This window comes from Poecilia mexicana, unplaced genomic scaffold (assembly GCF_051168715.1).
Source record: "Poecilia mexicana isolate PSO_F unplaced genomic scaffold, ASM5116871v1 scaffold_4, whole genome shotgun sequence".
NCBI classification, from domain to species: Eukaryota; Metazoa; Chordata; class Actinopteri; order Cyprinodontiformes; family Poeciliidae; genus Poecilia; species Poecilia mexicana.
The window spans coordinates 13673271-13686379 of NW_028263373.1; the positions used below are offsets into that span (position 1 = coordinate 13673271).

A 13109-nucleotide genomic window follows, 5' to 3' on the forward strand; every position below is an offset into this window, starting at 1 on the left:
AGCAGTGTATAGTGCAAGGGCAAAGATACGTGGATTTTATGGCTTTCAAAATTCTTTATGGACTAATATCTGAAAAGTGTGGCCTGCATTCCTATTTCGCCTATGCTCCCAATTAAAATCCATTGCAGTAACCTTCAGGAGGCCTTAGAGGTTCACCTGAGAATATTAGTGAACAAACATCATGGCTATCAAGCAGCTCAGGTCAAGCAGAGTTTTGCAGAAATTGCAAAACTCTGGGCTAGAAAACAATATCTAAGGCACAAAGCATGCCTCATAAAAGTATTCACACCTCTTTTCCACATTTCATGATGTGGCAACCGCAAAAAATGCAGTATTTTATTTGTATGTGGTAGATCAAGACAAATTATATTGAATAGGATAGAAAATCCTCATTTTCAATTTTATTTACAGTTGTAAAAAAAAAAAAAGAAGAAAAAAAATCATGCAACTGTAACCATAACAAAACGGTAACACCGAGAGCAGCAGTGATCCAAAGCTCAGGTAGGAGAACATGGTATTTATTTATTTTTTTTGTCATGCACTACGCAAATCTGAGAAAGCAGCAAGAAATAAAAAAACTTCTGAAAGAAACCTCACAAAGTCAGAAGCCATATAAACAAGCTAACATGTTAAAGAAGGCGATTTAATCAGATTAAGCCAAAGTTTTCTTTTCTTTTTTTTTTCCTCTAAAAGCAAAACGCTACGTGGGCTAGAAAACGAACACTTTAGATTAAATAAAAACACTAGCTGGACAGTGAAGCACAGCTGCAACATGATCATAATGTGGGTGTGCTCTTCTTCAGCACGGACATGGGAGAAAAACACAAAGCAATGCTGAAAACAAAATCCAGTTAGAGGCTGCAGAAGATTAGAGCCTGGACAAGAACTTCACCCTGCAGCAGGATAATAGGCGTAAACACAGTCAGAGCTATAATGGTTCAGATCAAGGCATAATTTTGTGTTAGAATGGCCTAATCAAATCCAGACCTAAATCAAATTGAAAATCTGTGGTAAGACTTGAGCATTTATGTTTATGGCCAGTTTCCATCCAATCTGACTGATCTTGAGCGATTTTTCAAAGAAAAAAAAAGGCAAAAATCTACTCTCAAGTGGTTCAAAACTGTTAGACATGCAAAGGTGCTTAATATAAACATACACCTCATTTCAGATTTTTTTTATTCTATGCGTCAATTAAGTATTATCACTACTTTGTACAATGGAGTTTCTGAGTTTGACATGACATGCATCTATGGCAAGTTAGGAATCAATAAAAAAAAAAAAAAAAGGTAAATTATTAAAACTCTTAGCAACCCTGCTGAACACCTCTTACACAACTTCCCCCTGGGGAGAAGAAGAAAGAAGTATTTCAGATGAATGTTTTTGCTTTATTTAACAACACAGGAGAAAAGTAGAAAAGACTGGGGAAAAAAAAAAAAATAAAGATGCTTTTAAGCCCCTCAGTCACAACGTGCTCTGAACTTGCACACACACACACACACACAAAAAACCTCATGTTGAGTTAATGAGCACATTAGAGGATAAATGGCCACTTAGTTCTGCAGCAGATTTTCAAGTGTGCTACAGGGAGGACCGTCGAACACGTTTCAAGGCAAATTATCGTTTCAGTCTAAAACCTTGCAGAGTAGATGGCGCATTAAGAGTGGACGTATGCGCACGCAGAGGAATTTAATCAAACTGAAGCTGAGCTCAGTGTTTAAATGCCCAAAAACAGAAGCTAAAAAAGTCTTTCCACATTACTCATTTCCTGCCATACCTTTGACCGAAGCGTCCGCTTGGGAGAAGCGGAAAAAAGTGACCCCAACTCGAGTTGCTTATCAAGTCAGATGGGTTTGTGTTTTTATTCTCCCTCCCGAGCAAGAGTGAGGGATTTAGTCGACGAAATTCAGGTCACACACACACACACACACACACACACAGATTAGTCAGACCCGATCCGGGCAGGAAAAACGCAGAACATCCAACACGCTGATGAGATGACGCTGTGTGTGATTAAAGATAAAAAGAGACAAGGGTAAGTTTATTCTTTTCCTTCAAAAAGTAATCTGTATTATATTTGTTGTGTAAGGATACAGTACAGAGACACGAAACAATCAGCAAATACAAAAAGTCACTGAAGTAAAAGTAAAAAAACAAAAAACAAGAAAAGAATATTAAACGTGAGCTTTCGTAAATATAAATGAGGCAGCTCAAACGGCCTGCGGTGGTGATTTTAAACGAGCAGATTTAAACTATCCCTGAGATGTGGACGGACTTTAAAAAATGCCATAAAGAGACAATTAGAGTCAACTCTTTAGGGAGAAGGGATTTACTTCAAAGCCTTCCAAAATGATATGGTCAAATAGGTCCAAAAGTGAGAGACGGTGTGTAGGAAGTCATGTAAGGATGAAAAACAGTTCGTTAAAATAGCCTGAAACCACAACAGTCAGGTTCTTTGTGTCCCTTATTGTCAATAATCAAGTGCATGCAGTTTTACTGAGTGTTACTCTAAGGTAAGGAAGCATTTGGAGTTTCATCAGTGCTGTTTTCTTTGGCCGGGCTGCTGCAGAAGAAGTTAAAGTTTCAGCAATCCTATCTGGGAAAGCACAGCACTCATTACACGGCTCAATTTCCAATTCTCTCACAGGTACAAACACACACACACACACACGAGCGCACACACACCCCCACACACACACACACACACACACACACACACACACACAGTCAGAATACTAAATGAGGCCGCAGCACAAAACAATCTCCCAGACAGAGGCGCTGATACAAAACAAGGTGGACAAAAAGGAAAGACATCCATTATTATGTGAGCTTAGAGAGGGATAGGTGTAACTATTCATATGCTGCTTAAAGGGGGGAAGAAACACAACATGTTTCAGTCCATTAAAGGACTCCTCGCTCTGCGCTAGCAGAGGTGGTGGCTGCCTCCATCACATTAGGGGGGGAATGGAGTGGCTGCTCGACAGAGGCGAGCTCCAGGCCATTACGCCACCCCGGAGCGAGGAGCTGTAATTGCGGCGGGAGAGCACAATCAGGCGCCGTGTTCGTCTCTGTGATAATTTCTGTACCTGGCCTGGTCCTCCAAGCAGCCAGTCTTTCATCCGACTGCTTACGAGGAGCCACTTCAGCTCAGACGAGGCTGGATCTGAATGACCAGCAGACTCGAGCTGCAACATCTAGGTTTCCCCCGCTGGTCGAACTTTGCAGCTGGTGCCCTCACTGGGATTCTCCCCGACCGGATGATTGCGCATCCAGAGAGACGTTGGAAACAATCGGCAGAGTGCAGCACCGACGCATTCCTTCTTGTTTATAGTTTTTCCCCGTGACTCGCACATTTTACATCTGTTGTGGTGGCCAGAAACCAGACAGTTGCAGTCCGACGGCAGCCTTTGGAAACAAACGCCTGGCTTCTCCTCTAAAGGTGGGGAAAATGCAGGCTAAGCAGGATTACCCGGCTGCTGAGCTTCACACGGCGTCACAACAGCAGATGAGAAAACGGTACAGCGCTTGTTGAGAAATGAGTGCAACACTACTCGAGAAAAAACAAAAACAATCATTCCTTTATGTCATTTGTTCCTCTTTAGGTGCAAGTCCCTTAAAAGCACCTGGGAGAGGTTAGGCCTGTGCCAATGTTTGAGTTTTTAACGCAAAAACAAGAATAAAATGGGGGATTTTACAGGCACAGTTGTCACATATACTAACAAGAGTGTAAAGTTTTACATTCATTTATATATATATATAAAAAAAAAAAAAAAAGCACAGAAGCAGTCTTTGGACAAACTTAATGAGGGAAATGTCAGTACAGCAACATCTGGAAGCATGTAGAGTACAAATGTTTACGATTGTCACCTTTACAATAATAATAATAATAATAATAATGAAAAAAGAAAGAAAATCCAACAATAAGCACTGAGGCAACAGTACAGCGAATGGAGGTCAGAGGTTCCCGTCGTCGAGCATCTTGTTGACCCCGTTGCAGATCCTCTGCAGGTGGGTCCGGTAAACCTCGGCGGGCCCGTACAGAGCCGCCAGGAAGTCGCAGTCGGCGAAGTGATTGAAGACGTGATTGACCCGCGAGTGGCTCTTGGCGGTCAGGTGGCGGCGGATGGCCTGGTGCAGGAGCTCGCGGCACTCGTTCAAGATGCCGCTCATGACGCGGCGGTCGAAGGTGAACTCGATCTGGTGGAAGCTGACGGCGGTCATGGCCAGAGTGTGGACCTTCTTCCTGCGAGGGGGAGAGAGTGAGTGAGAGGCCGTCAGTTTCTACACCAGAGCAGCAGCAAGACGGGAGTAAAAAATAGAAAGTGCTGCCTCGTGATTTTCTGGAGGAAACTTTCAGGGCTCCCCCACTGCACTAGTTACAGCGCTGTCCTGCACAGCCACACATCTCCACGCTAACACAGGCCCCGTTCTCCAGACTCTGCACTTATGTCAGCTTCACAGTCCTCACACTTTTACTGTTTTAGTGGAAAATATACAAAGTGATGTAAAAGTCAATTTCATTAAGCTGCTTCCATCAGCACATTAAAAAAACCCCTCATACTGCAGGTTTTATTTTTCTGCCAAAAAAAAAAGAAGAAAAAAAAAAAGGTTCATCCTTGTTACTTCTCAAGGTTTGTCAACTCCTGACATACATTGCTTACAGTCAGATGCTTGACTCAAACAGCCTAGCAAACACAAACCTGAACATTAAACCAGAGCTGAACAAAACAAAAACAGAACAGCTCAGGTGAATGAGGAACAGGCTGAGGCGGTGAAGGACATTTAAAGGTTTATGTAATCCAAGACGCTCAAAAACAAAAGCAAATCAAACGTTTTTGACAAATACGATTCAGCAATGCCTAAACATACTGTATTTGAGGGAACTCCAAACTAGGAACCACGTCACTTTGAGCGGTGGACCAAACCTCCAAACTGCTCGAAGGAGGTTTTCACCGCTTAAAGCTCAGCGATTTTGTTTACTGTTGAACGCAGAGTGAGATCCAGAGATCTGTCTAAAGCCTTCAGTAAGGAGATTGTAGCAGCGCATGAGTCTGATAAGGGGTTTAAAAATAGCTGCTAATGTGCTCAGATCTGGTCGTCCGTGCGAGTTCACCGCGAAATCTGACTGCAAGGTGTTAAAAGAAGTCACTAAAAACTCTTCAGTATCTTCAAAACATTTACCGTAGGCTTTTTAACACTGACTAGGGAAGTATGTGTCTGAAATTGGCTGCACAAGTTTAACTTTCATGAGAGGTATATAAATAAAAACGGGTATATAAATAAAGGCCAGACTAAGGTTTGACAGACACAGAAAGTCATCATAAAAGCCTAATGATATCTAATATGTCTTAATACCGTTAAGGACGTGTCCTTGCAAACCTCGAGAACTCACTGCTCTTTTAATGGCAGTGCCTACAAAAGGAAAAATCTAGATTTTGAAGCTACTACCCCTATGCATGTTTGCACCTTTCACTTCAGTACCTGAAATCCTACAAACTCTCACCTTGAAGAAAAAAAAAAAGAATCAGTTTCTGAAGATTAACAGCAGTGCGGAAATATTTTAGGCTGGAGGTTCTGCCTGGTCCGAACAGATGAGCAGCCGATAGTCTGTAGGGTTAAAATTCATGGATGTCAGGAATAAGGTGGATAAGGTCCTGTTGACTGGATCTCTCCCGCAACATCACCAGTGCTGAGTAATTCTGTTACTAGCCTCACAAAGTGACCTACAGGTGTACAATTGATTAGTTTCTATGCTACAGAAGTCCAAACCCTGCAAACTTTCCTCACACAGCACACACCACCAAAGCTGAGGCTGAAGGAGAAGAAAGCAGAGTAAGCTAAAAACCAAAAATATTCCGGTGGAAATCTTACACCCTCTGTGCAGAATACAAGCAAATCATCAAGCTGGATCTACAGCACTGCAGGAAGGTTTGCAGGCCTGCTGTGGTTCCTGTTCAGACCTGATAAAGTCACTATGCTGATAGGCACAATGCTACCATTAACAACAAATAATGGCATTGTTTTTAACTAAACGACAACAGCAACAAAGATTGAATAATGTGTTGCTCTGCTTGTTTGAGAAATGAAGTAAAGACAAAAAAATTATTAGAAACAAGCCAACTGTTTTAAAATAAAGTTGTTTTTTTACAGCATGTAATATATAGTGTCTAGGAAAAATATTCATAGCCCTTTCCATATTTTGTGATGTTCCAAGCACAAAAATCATCAACGTTTCATCAACATTTCATATGACGGATCATAGCAAGGCAGCGCATAATTGGGAACTGAAAGTAAAATGATACATAAAAAGTCTGACTGATGGAGAGCCTTGAAGAAGCCCGTTTGTAAAACACTCTTCAACACATTCAAGAGTGTGTTCTGATGAGATGAAACCAAATGTAAACTTTTTGGCCTACATGCAAAACGCTGTATGTGGCAGGAAACGTATAACCACAGCTACAATGACATAATTTAGGTTGAAGCACGTCAACTTTGGTAAAATGGACCTAAATCAGATTCAAAACATGTTGCAAGAATTGAAAACTGCTTTTAATAAATACTCTCCATCAAATCTGACAGAACTGGAGATGTTTGACGATGAAAAATATGAAAATTTAGCTATTTCTAAATATGCAAAGCTGGCGGACATACCCTTAGCCAAATCGAAAATGCAACAATATTTAATTCTGTAATGTGATATTTCACATTAAATAAGAGGCTTGACGGTTTCTTCCATCTCACCTGAAGTTTTCCACCAGGATCAGCTCCTCACTGTTGAACTGGTTGTTTCGGTAAAGCACGCCCAGCTTCACCACCATCTTGATTAGGTTTTTGATGATCTTCTGGGACTCTTTGCGGTTGCGCGTGTACTCCTTGGTGACGCGGTACAGCTCGTCCAGCACTTCGCTGCTGGTGTCGTCTATGAAGAGGTTGGCCATGCTCTTGGTGGCCATCTTGCTCATCAGCTTCTTCTGTGCCTGGAGGGCCAGGCTCTTGGTGCTGAAGGAGTCCATGGTCGAGTCTGGGTCAGGATGGAGCAAAGAGAGGACAGCGACCTGGTTAATGGTTATATCCACCAGGAAATGGATCATCTTACAGGACATGCCTATAAAGACGATGTTTGTTCACTGGCGCTGCGCCGTCGGCGCAAAATTAGACACTAAAGCAACCTTTCCTTAGACATCCTGTTTGACAGTGCATTACCTTGGCAGTCTGCAACGCGTGAGGTTATTGCAAATAACATTTACACTGATAGTGTTTTAACTGCAGGGCCAAGAACTGTCTTTTTATCAGATAATGAGCCGTGGCAGCTGTCAAATTAGCGCCGGCACCCCTCTGGCTTGGTAGTTGGAGGAGAATGTGTCGTCGTGAGTGTGGGAGTGAAGTCGCTCAAAGCACGACCACGCAAAAGCAGCTGGTGTAATCCGAACATCTAGTTAGCCTAAAACCGTCCAGGGAACAAGGCGGACGGCCGGGTGTGCACGTGGAGGGGAGCTGCAGACGCGCAGAAGCCGTTCGGTCGCCGCGTACGGGTGGCTTGACTTTATGTGTGAATCTTTGTGTTTGCGTGCCAAGTGAGGTGACTCAGTGACAGGCTGCACGCATGATAAAAGCCCGTGAATAGTGGGAGGTCACGGGGGCTGCCGGCTTTCACAGCAGGTTTACACATTCCTCTTTTCAAAGGAATAAAATAAAGAGAATCTATTTTCCTCTCTAACCTTTGCGAATCTCCCAGCATCACCTGGGAGTATGTGGGGGGGAAAAAAAACAACAAAAAATGTGTTTTTTTTCTGTAACAGTCCATTAGCAGCACAGGAGAGTGAATGAATAGGTGTACCGTGAGCTTAATTTTACACGGGCTTGTTTACAGATTTACTATATATATGAACAGTATTTACCTGTAGGAAAACAGGAGCTTTAAATTGATACAAAACGTTCATTTTCATTTAAACTCTGCAAATGAGTCAGATAAACGGTGGGACATATATAGATTCATGTCACAAATTCTGTTTATTTTTATGATTATGGCTTACAGCTCATAAAATTTTGTGGTACGTAAGCCCAATAAAAATGATTTCATTATAGAAATGTTATGTCTATGTTATGGTTTACTCAATCAAGTGGAAGATTGCTGACTGGACTCCCTCCACCAGGAGCATAAGCCACAAAACGTTCACACAATGCTTCTTCCAAGAATTTTAAGAGTTTGGGAGAGAATCACACTGAGCCGCCACACCTGGTCGTATCCAGGGCACGGACTGTTACATTTTATGTCTTAAGCAACTCTTAAACCACACACCAAGAAGTGTCCCCCCCATCTGGAACTGCTGCTCAGAGGTTCAAAGTCCTCTTTTCAGATGAAAGGACATTTTGCATTTTATTTAGAAGTTAAGGTAACGACACCTGGACTGACGAGTCACTGGAGGCTGACTGTGAAGCTTCTACAGTCAGTGAGGATTTAAAGATCCACGTTATCTGCCGGTGTTGGTTCGCTATGTTTTAGAGAGTCCAAAGTCAGCGAAGTCCTGTATCAGGATTTTTTTTTTTTTTTTTTTTTAGAGAACTTCATCCTTCCTTCTGTATGGAGTTGGGGATTTGATTTTCTTGAAGGGCTTGGCGCCCTTCCTGGACTGCCAAAGGTACACATATCTGGTTTAATAACAATAGCACTTCTGTTCCTTTTTGCAGGCAGACTAGAGCATTGTGAAGAAGAAAATGAGAGAAAGCACACCCAAAAATGTGGAGAAGGAGGAGGCAGCAATTAAAGCAACCCGAGACTCCTTAGCACTCCAGCAGAACTACAGCGATTACAGAGGACACCTGCCAAGTTTTCAGTGGAATCCCAAATTATTTGCAGAAAATTTAGCTATTTACAAATGTTTTTTGTACAGCATATCTGAAATATTCAAAAGAAAAAGTGCAATGCCATTGGTTGGCATTTGCAAAGCAGCCAAACCAGGAGTGCCGTGCATTTTCCTCGTCACCGATTGGCTGTACGTCCAAAAGCCAAGATGAGGAAGAGTTCTTAAGCCTCTGAGACAGTTTCCATTGTTTATTAATGCATTTTAAGATATATTTGCTGTTCCAACTATTAAAACAGACAGGTATAGATGAATAAAAAGTAAACCCAAATACCGATACCGGGTTTACTTTTTATGAGGCTGACATTTCCTCTAGCTATAAGTGCTAGCAAAACAGAAACCAGAGCTTTAAATATTCTGACACATATGAGTTTCAGTTTTTGAATTGAATTAGTGAAACAAACTTTTTAATGACATTATAATTTATCAAGACACATCTAAAATGTCAAAACTAAACAGCGTATGTCTTGCCAGTTTTCTGCTCTTGTCTTTATGGAACTACTTTGAGTGCGAAGTGTTGGCCCTCTCTTACCGCATTATTACCTCACCACTATTGGGATCATATAGAAAGGATATTTCATCCTTAGCGAACTCCAGCAACTTAATATTCAGAAAATTCAGTCTGCTTGCATGTAGCTTTCACAACTACGACTACGTTTTGTTGCTACAAGCTTTCATGTTCATTTATGGTTGAGTGCATGGCATTACCAGTCCATAAGAAACATCAGCAATGTGCCGTGGAGTTATTTAAAGGGATGAATCAGATTTTATAAATGAGGTTTCTGTACTTATCAGTGCTGGGTACCTTATCTGTGGCAAACAGAAGTTTTATCAAGGGAGTTTGGAGAGAGAGATACACTCACATACCAAAGGAAGGCTAACAGTCAGTTTGGGGCTCCTGATAGGGAGGATTTAAGCAAACTCATATCAAACAGAAAAAAAGAGAAAAATAGCCAACACTATTATCAGATAAACACTTTCTACTCTATGGTGTGAGAGCATTGTTTAGTTTGTCACAGTTTCCTCAACCTGAACAACATCTGTGTCACTTGGCTGCAGAGGATACTGATTGTATCAGTCTGGCTGATATGATTTACAGAGGGAGAGCTCTGCAGAAAGGAGGGCAGAAATAGAGAAAGACACTATGCTGCTGAGGAAACTCAAGAGAGAATGCAATCTACCTCGTGGTGCTGATCCAAACAGTGTTACGCTGCCGTCACAGCCTGACTGCTAAAGTATTCCTTCCCAGAGTGGAAAGGGACAAGGACACGACCTGACAGTCCATTACGCTGGGATACCAGCGCTTCACTGGGTTTGCATCATAGCGTTCAGCAGCTCCTCTCAACGTCTATGCTCTGCTGTTAGACCTTTTTATATATATATATATATATATATATATATATATACAAAAACTTTTTATGCTGCATTATAAAACTAGTACCCCTAAATGTATTACAGAAAAATGCTAACTGTGTAAGATGATATTATGATAATATATTACGCAGCTCTAGCCAGCAGCATTATAACCATTTCATAGGAACAAAGGGATAGTTTTTTTTTTTTTTTTTACATATTTTATTATTTTTACAATATAGAAATGAAGAGTACAAACTGAACCAAAAAACTTTCAGAATGTACTAAACAGCCCAACCCATCAGTTCAAAGATACTAAACATGAAACTAAATTCTTCCCCCTTCAAAAAACAAATCAGCAAATACAACAAAAAAAACGAGATAATTAAGTAAATGGTTAGGTTTCAGACAAACTAGTATTTTGCACGTTTTCAATAGAGGATATATAGTTATCCTTTGTTTATGCTGGGCTTCTATCACCAAATTTACGGTTGAAGTCATATTTTACTTTTTGAAACACGTTTCTGTTGCCTGAAGTAGTATCCACAACCAGAATGTGACAGAAAATCTGAAGAGGGAGTTAAAGGTGATGCTGACGGCAGACAAACCGTCCAAACTCAAAGCTCATCATCAAAATAGCAGTGGAAAAACGCCAAATCCGGGTCATCAATTAAAAGAACACTGCTGAAGCAGATACCAGCTAATTCACCGGTTGCTGAGAAGAGCATAAAGAACTGTATGCTTCGATTTCAGAAAAATAAATCTTCATCCTAAAAAAAAACTTTGCATCCTGATGTAAAACTGGCATCTGTCAGTTTTACAGATGTACTTTTGCGTCTGTAAAACTGGAAGATTTGTCGATATGACTGAAGTGACTTGTAAAATTAGCATGCTATGATTTCCCAGAGGAAAAACTGACATGTTCTTGCAAATAATTTCATGTTTTTAAAAGGAAAAAATAAATAAATAAATAAAAAAGCAAACAAAGAAAAAACGTTAAAGCTGAAAATAAAAAGTATTAGTTGAGGGGATAAAGGTGTTTGTTTTTTCTATTCAATGAACAATAATTTGGCTAAAAGTGTGTAAATCTTGGCATGTTGCATCTGAAACTTAAAGTGCATCCGTTCCTTTGTTAAATAAACAATGCCTAGCCCAAGAGTGAGGAACTTGGGGAAGTGACGAAACGCACACAGAAATAAAGGAAACACTTCTACACCTCAGGGGGAAAAAAGACAAATAAAGCAGACTCAGTCAGATCAGATTTCCTTCCTTTCAGAGTCTCAGACATGCGATTCATTGCAAAATGTAACTGCAAAAAAAAAAAAAAAAACCCAAAGAAGCTGCATTTAACCAAGTGTCCCATTGACATCATGATAAAGAGTTAATCTCTATGTCTCAGCATGAAAAGAGCTCTAAAGATTAATTGAACATATGCCCCAAAGGCCAACTGTCGATCCTCTCGCAGGGCCATAATTACAAATCCAAAGCAGGAAAAAAGAAAAAAAGGAGCTACGAGATTTCCCTGCTGGGTAAGTTGTGATTTTTTATTTTCCCACTGTTGATGGAAGCAGAAAGGAGGCAGTGAATCTCCTGCTGCAGTGTGTGACTTTCATTCCTCTCTTTCCCTCCGTCTGCAATGCCTCTCTAAGCATATCAATAAGACTCCTTGGAGAGCGTCAGCAGGACGCCTCCCAGAGAGGAGACGCACGAGGAGAGGGCGAGCGAAGGAAGGGGAGATGGGAGAGAAAATAAAGAGGGTGGAGGTGTGTTACAAGTCAATACTGACGCGTTGAGAAAACGTAGGCGTCGAGCGAGAGCTCGTTTACAGAGCCTCCCGAAGCAGGATGTGGCGCCGGCCGGCCTCGTCTTGAGGCGGCTGCCGGACGCGTAGTCGTGTCTCTGGTTTAGCTGATGAAGAAGGAGCGGCGGCAGATCCCTCATCCGCCGCTTCAACGTAGTCCTAACTAACTTACCGAGCTGCAGTCGTCCTCTGATGCAATGCGTGTGAAATGTAAAACAAAGGAAAAGAGACGTATAATGACTGAGCCGAGAGAGAGAGAGAGAGAGAGAGAGAGAGAGAGAGAGAGAGAGAGAGAGAGAGAAAGAGATGAGTTTGAAATCTTTGTTGCTATTTAAGTGATAGGTGCTCGGCTGGTCTGGTCAGCTCTGAGAGCAGAATCACATTTCAGAGGATTCAAGAAAAAAAAAAAAAAAAAGAAAGTCTGGATTTACACCTCCCTGTTTCTCTCCCTATGACGGACGTGTATCAGTTTTGAGAAATGCTGATGGATAATAGACCACTTTCTTAGATTGGAGAGAGATTTCATAGTGCTCATTAAATTCCACTCTCGTCAGGGACCTGAGCCATCATACGCTGTCAGCTGTGTAGCCGGAGAGCTACAGAAAACAGGGGATGAGGAGGACGGGGGCAGAGGGAGGTGGAGTGTTTGCCTGTCAGGGTTTGTGTATACAAACAGTTCAAATATGGAGGCTTGTGTGCAAGTGGAGTCACTCGAGAGAAACACTGAGAGGGCATGTCAAAGTTTTGCTAACCTCCCTGTTATTATTCATAGTAAAGAAGAAAATCCAGTGATCTCCAAAGAAGAAACACACTTTTAACATTCTTGCTCTAAAAGAGGAGAATAGAAGAGCTGCGCAAATGCTCAGCCAACCCGAGAGATTTCAGCTTTCAAACGGCTTTTACTAAGCTCTAAAATCTTAATTAGCTTCTATGGGCTTTGCCTCGTTCACAGCCATTTCTTTTAGGAAAAAGCCGGGACACATTTAATTTGAAGGTTTACAAAACCAGACTCCTCCAGCTCCATCTCAACAATCCGTAATGTGATACTTGAAGCGGCTGCCAAAAGTGAGAAAATGGTGATGCTCTCTAAAAGCTTG

At 41.5% G+C, this 13109-nt stretch overlaps 1 protein-coding gene across 1 annotated transcript in view; it reads right to left on the bottom strand.

Moving 5' to 3' along the window:
* Nucleotides 1-497: 497 nt before the first annotated feature.
* Nucleotides 498-13109, bottom strand: part of tnfaip8l1 (tumor necrosis factor, alpha-induced protein 8-like 1) — a 28079-nt gene continuing 15467 nt past the window's right edge. The window contains exons 2-3 of the mRNA XM_015013252.2: nt 6739-7018; nt 498-4240 (exon numbers count right to left, since the gene is read on the bottom strand). Of these exons, the coding sequence (XP_014868738.1) occupies nt 3952-4240; nt 6739-7010 (561 nt within the window). The 5' untranslated portion in view covers nt 7011-7018 and the 3' untranslated portion in view covers nt 498-3951. The remainder of the gene's footprint in view (nt 4241-6738; nt 7019-13109) is intronic.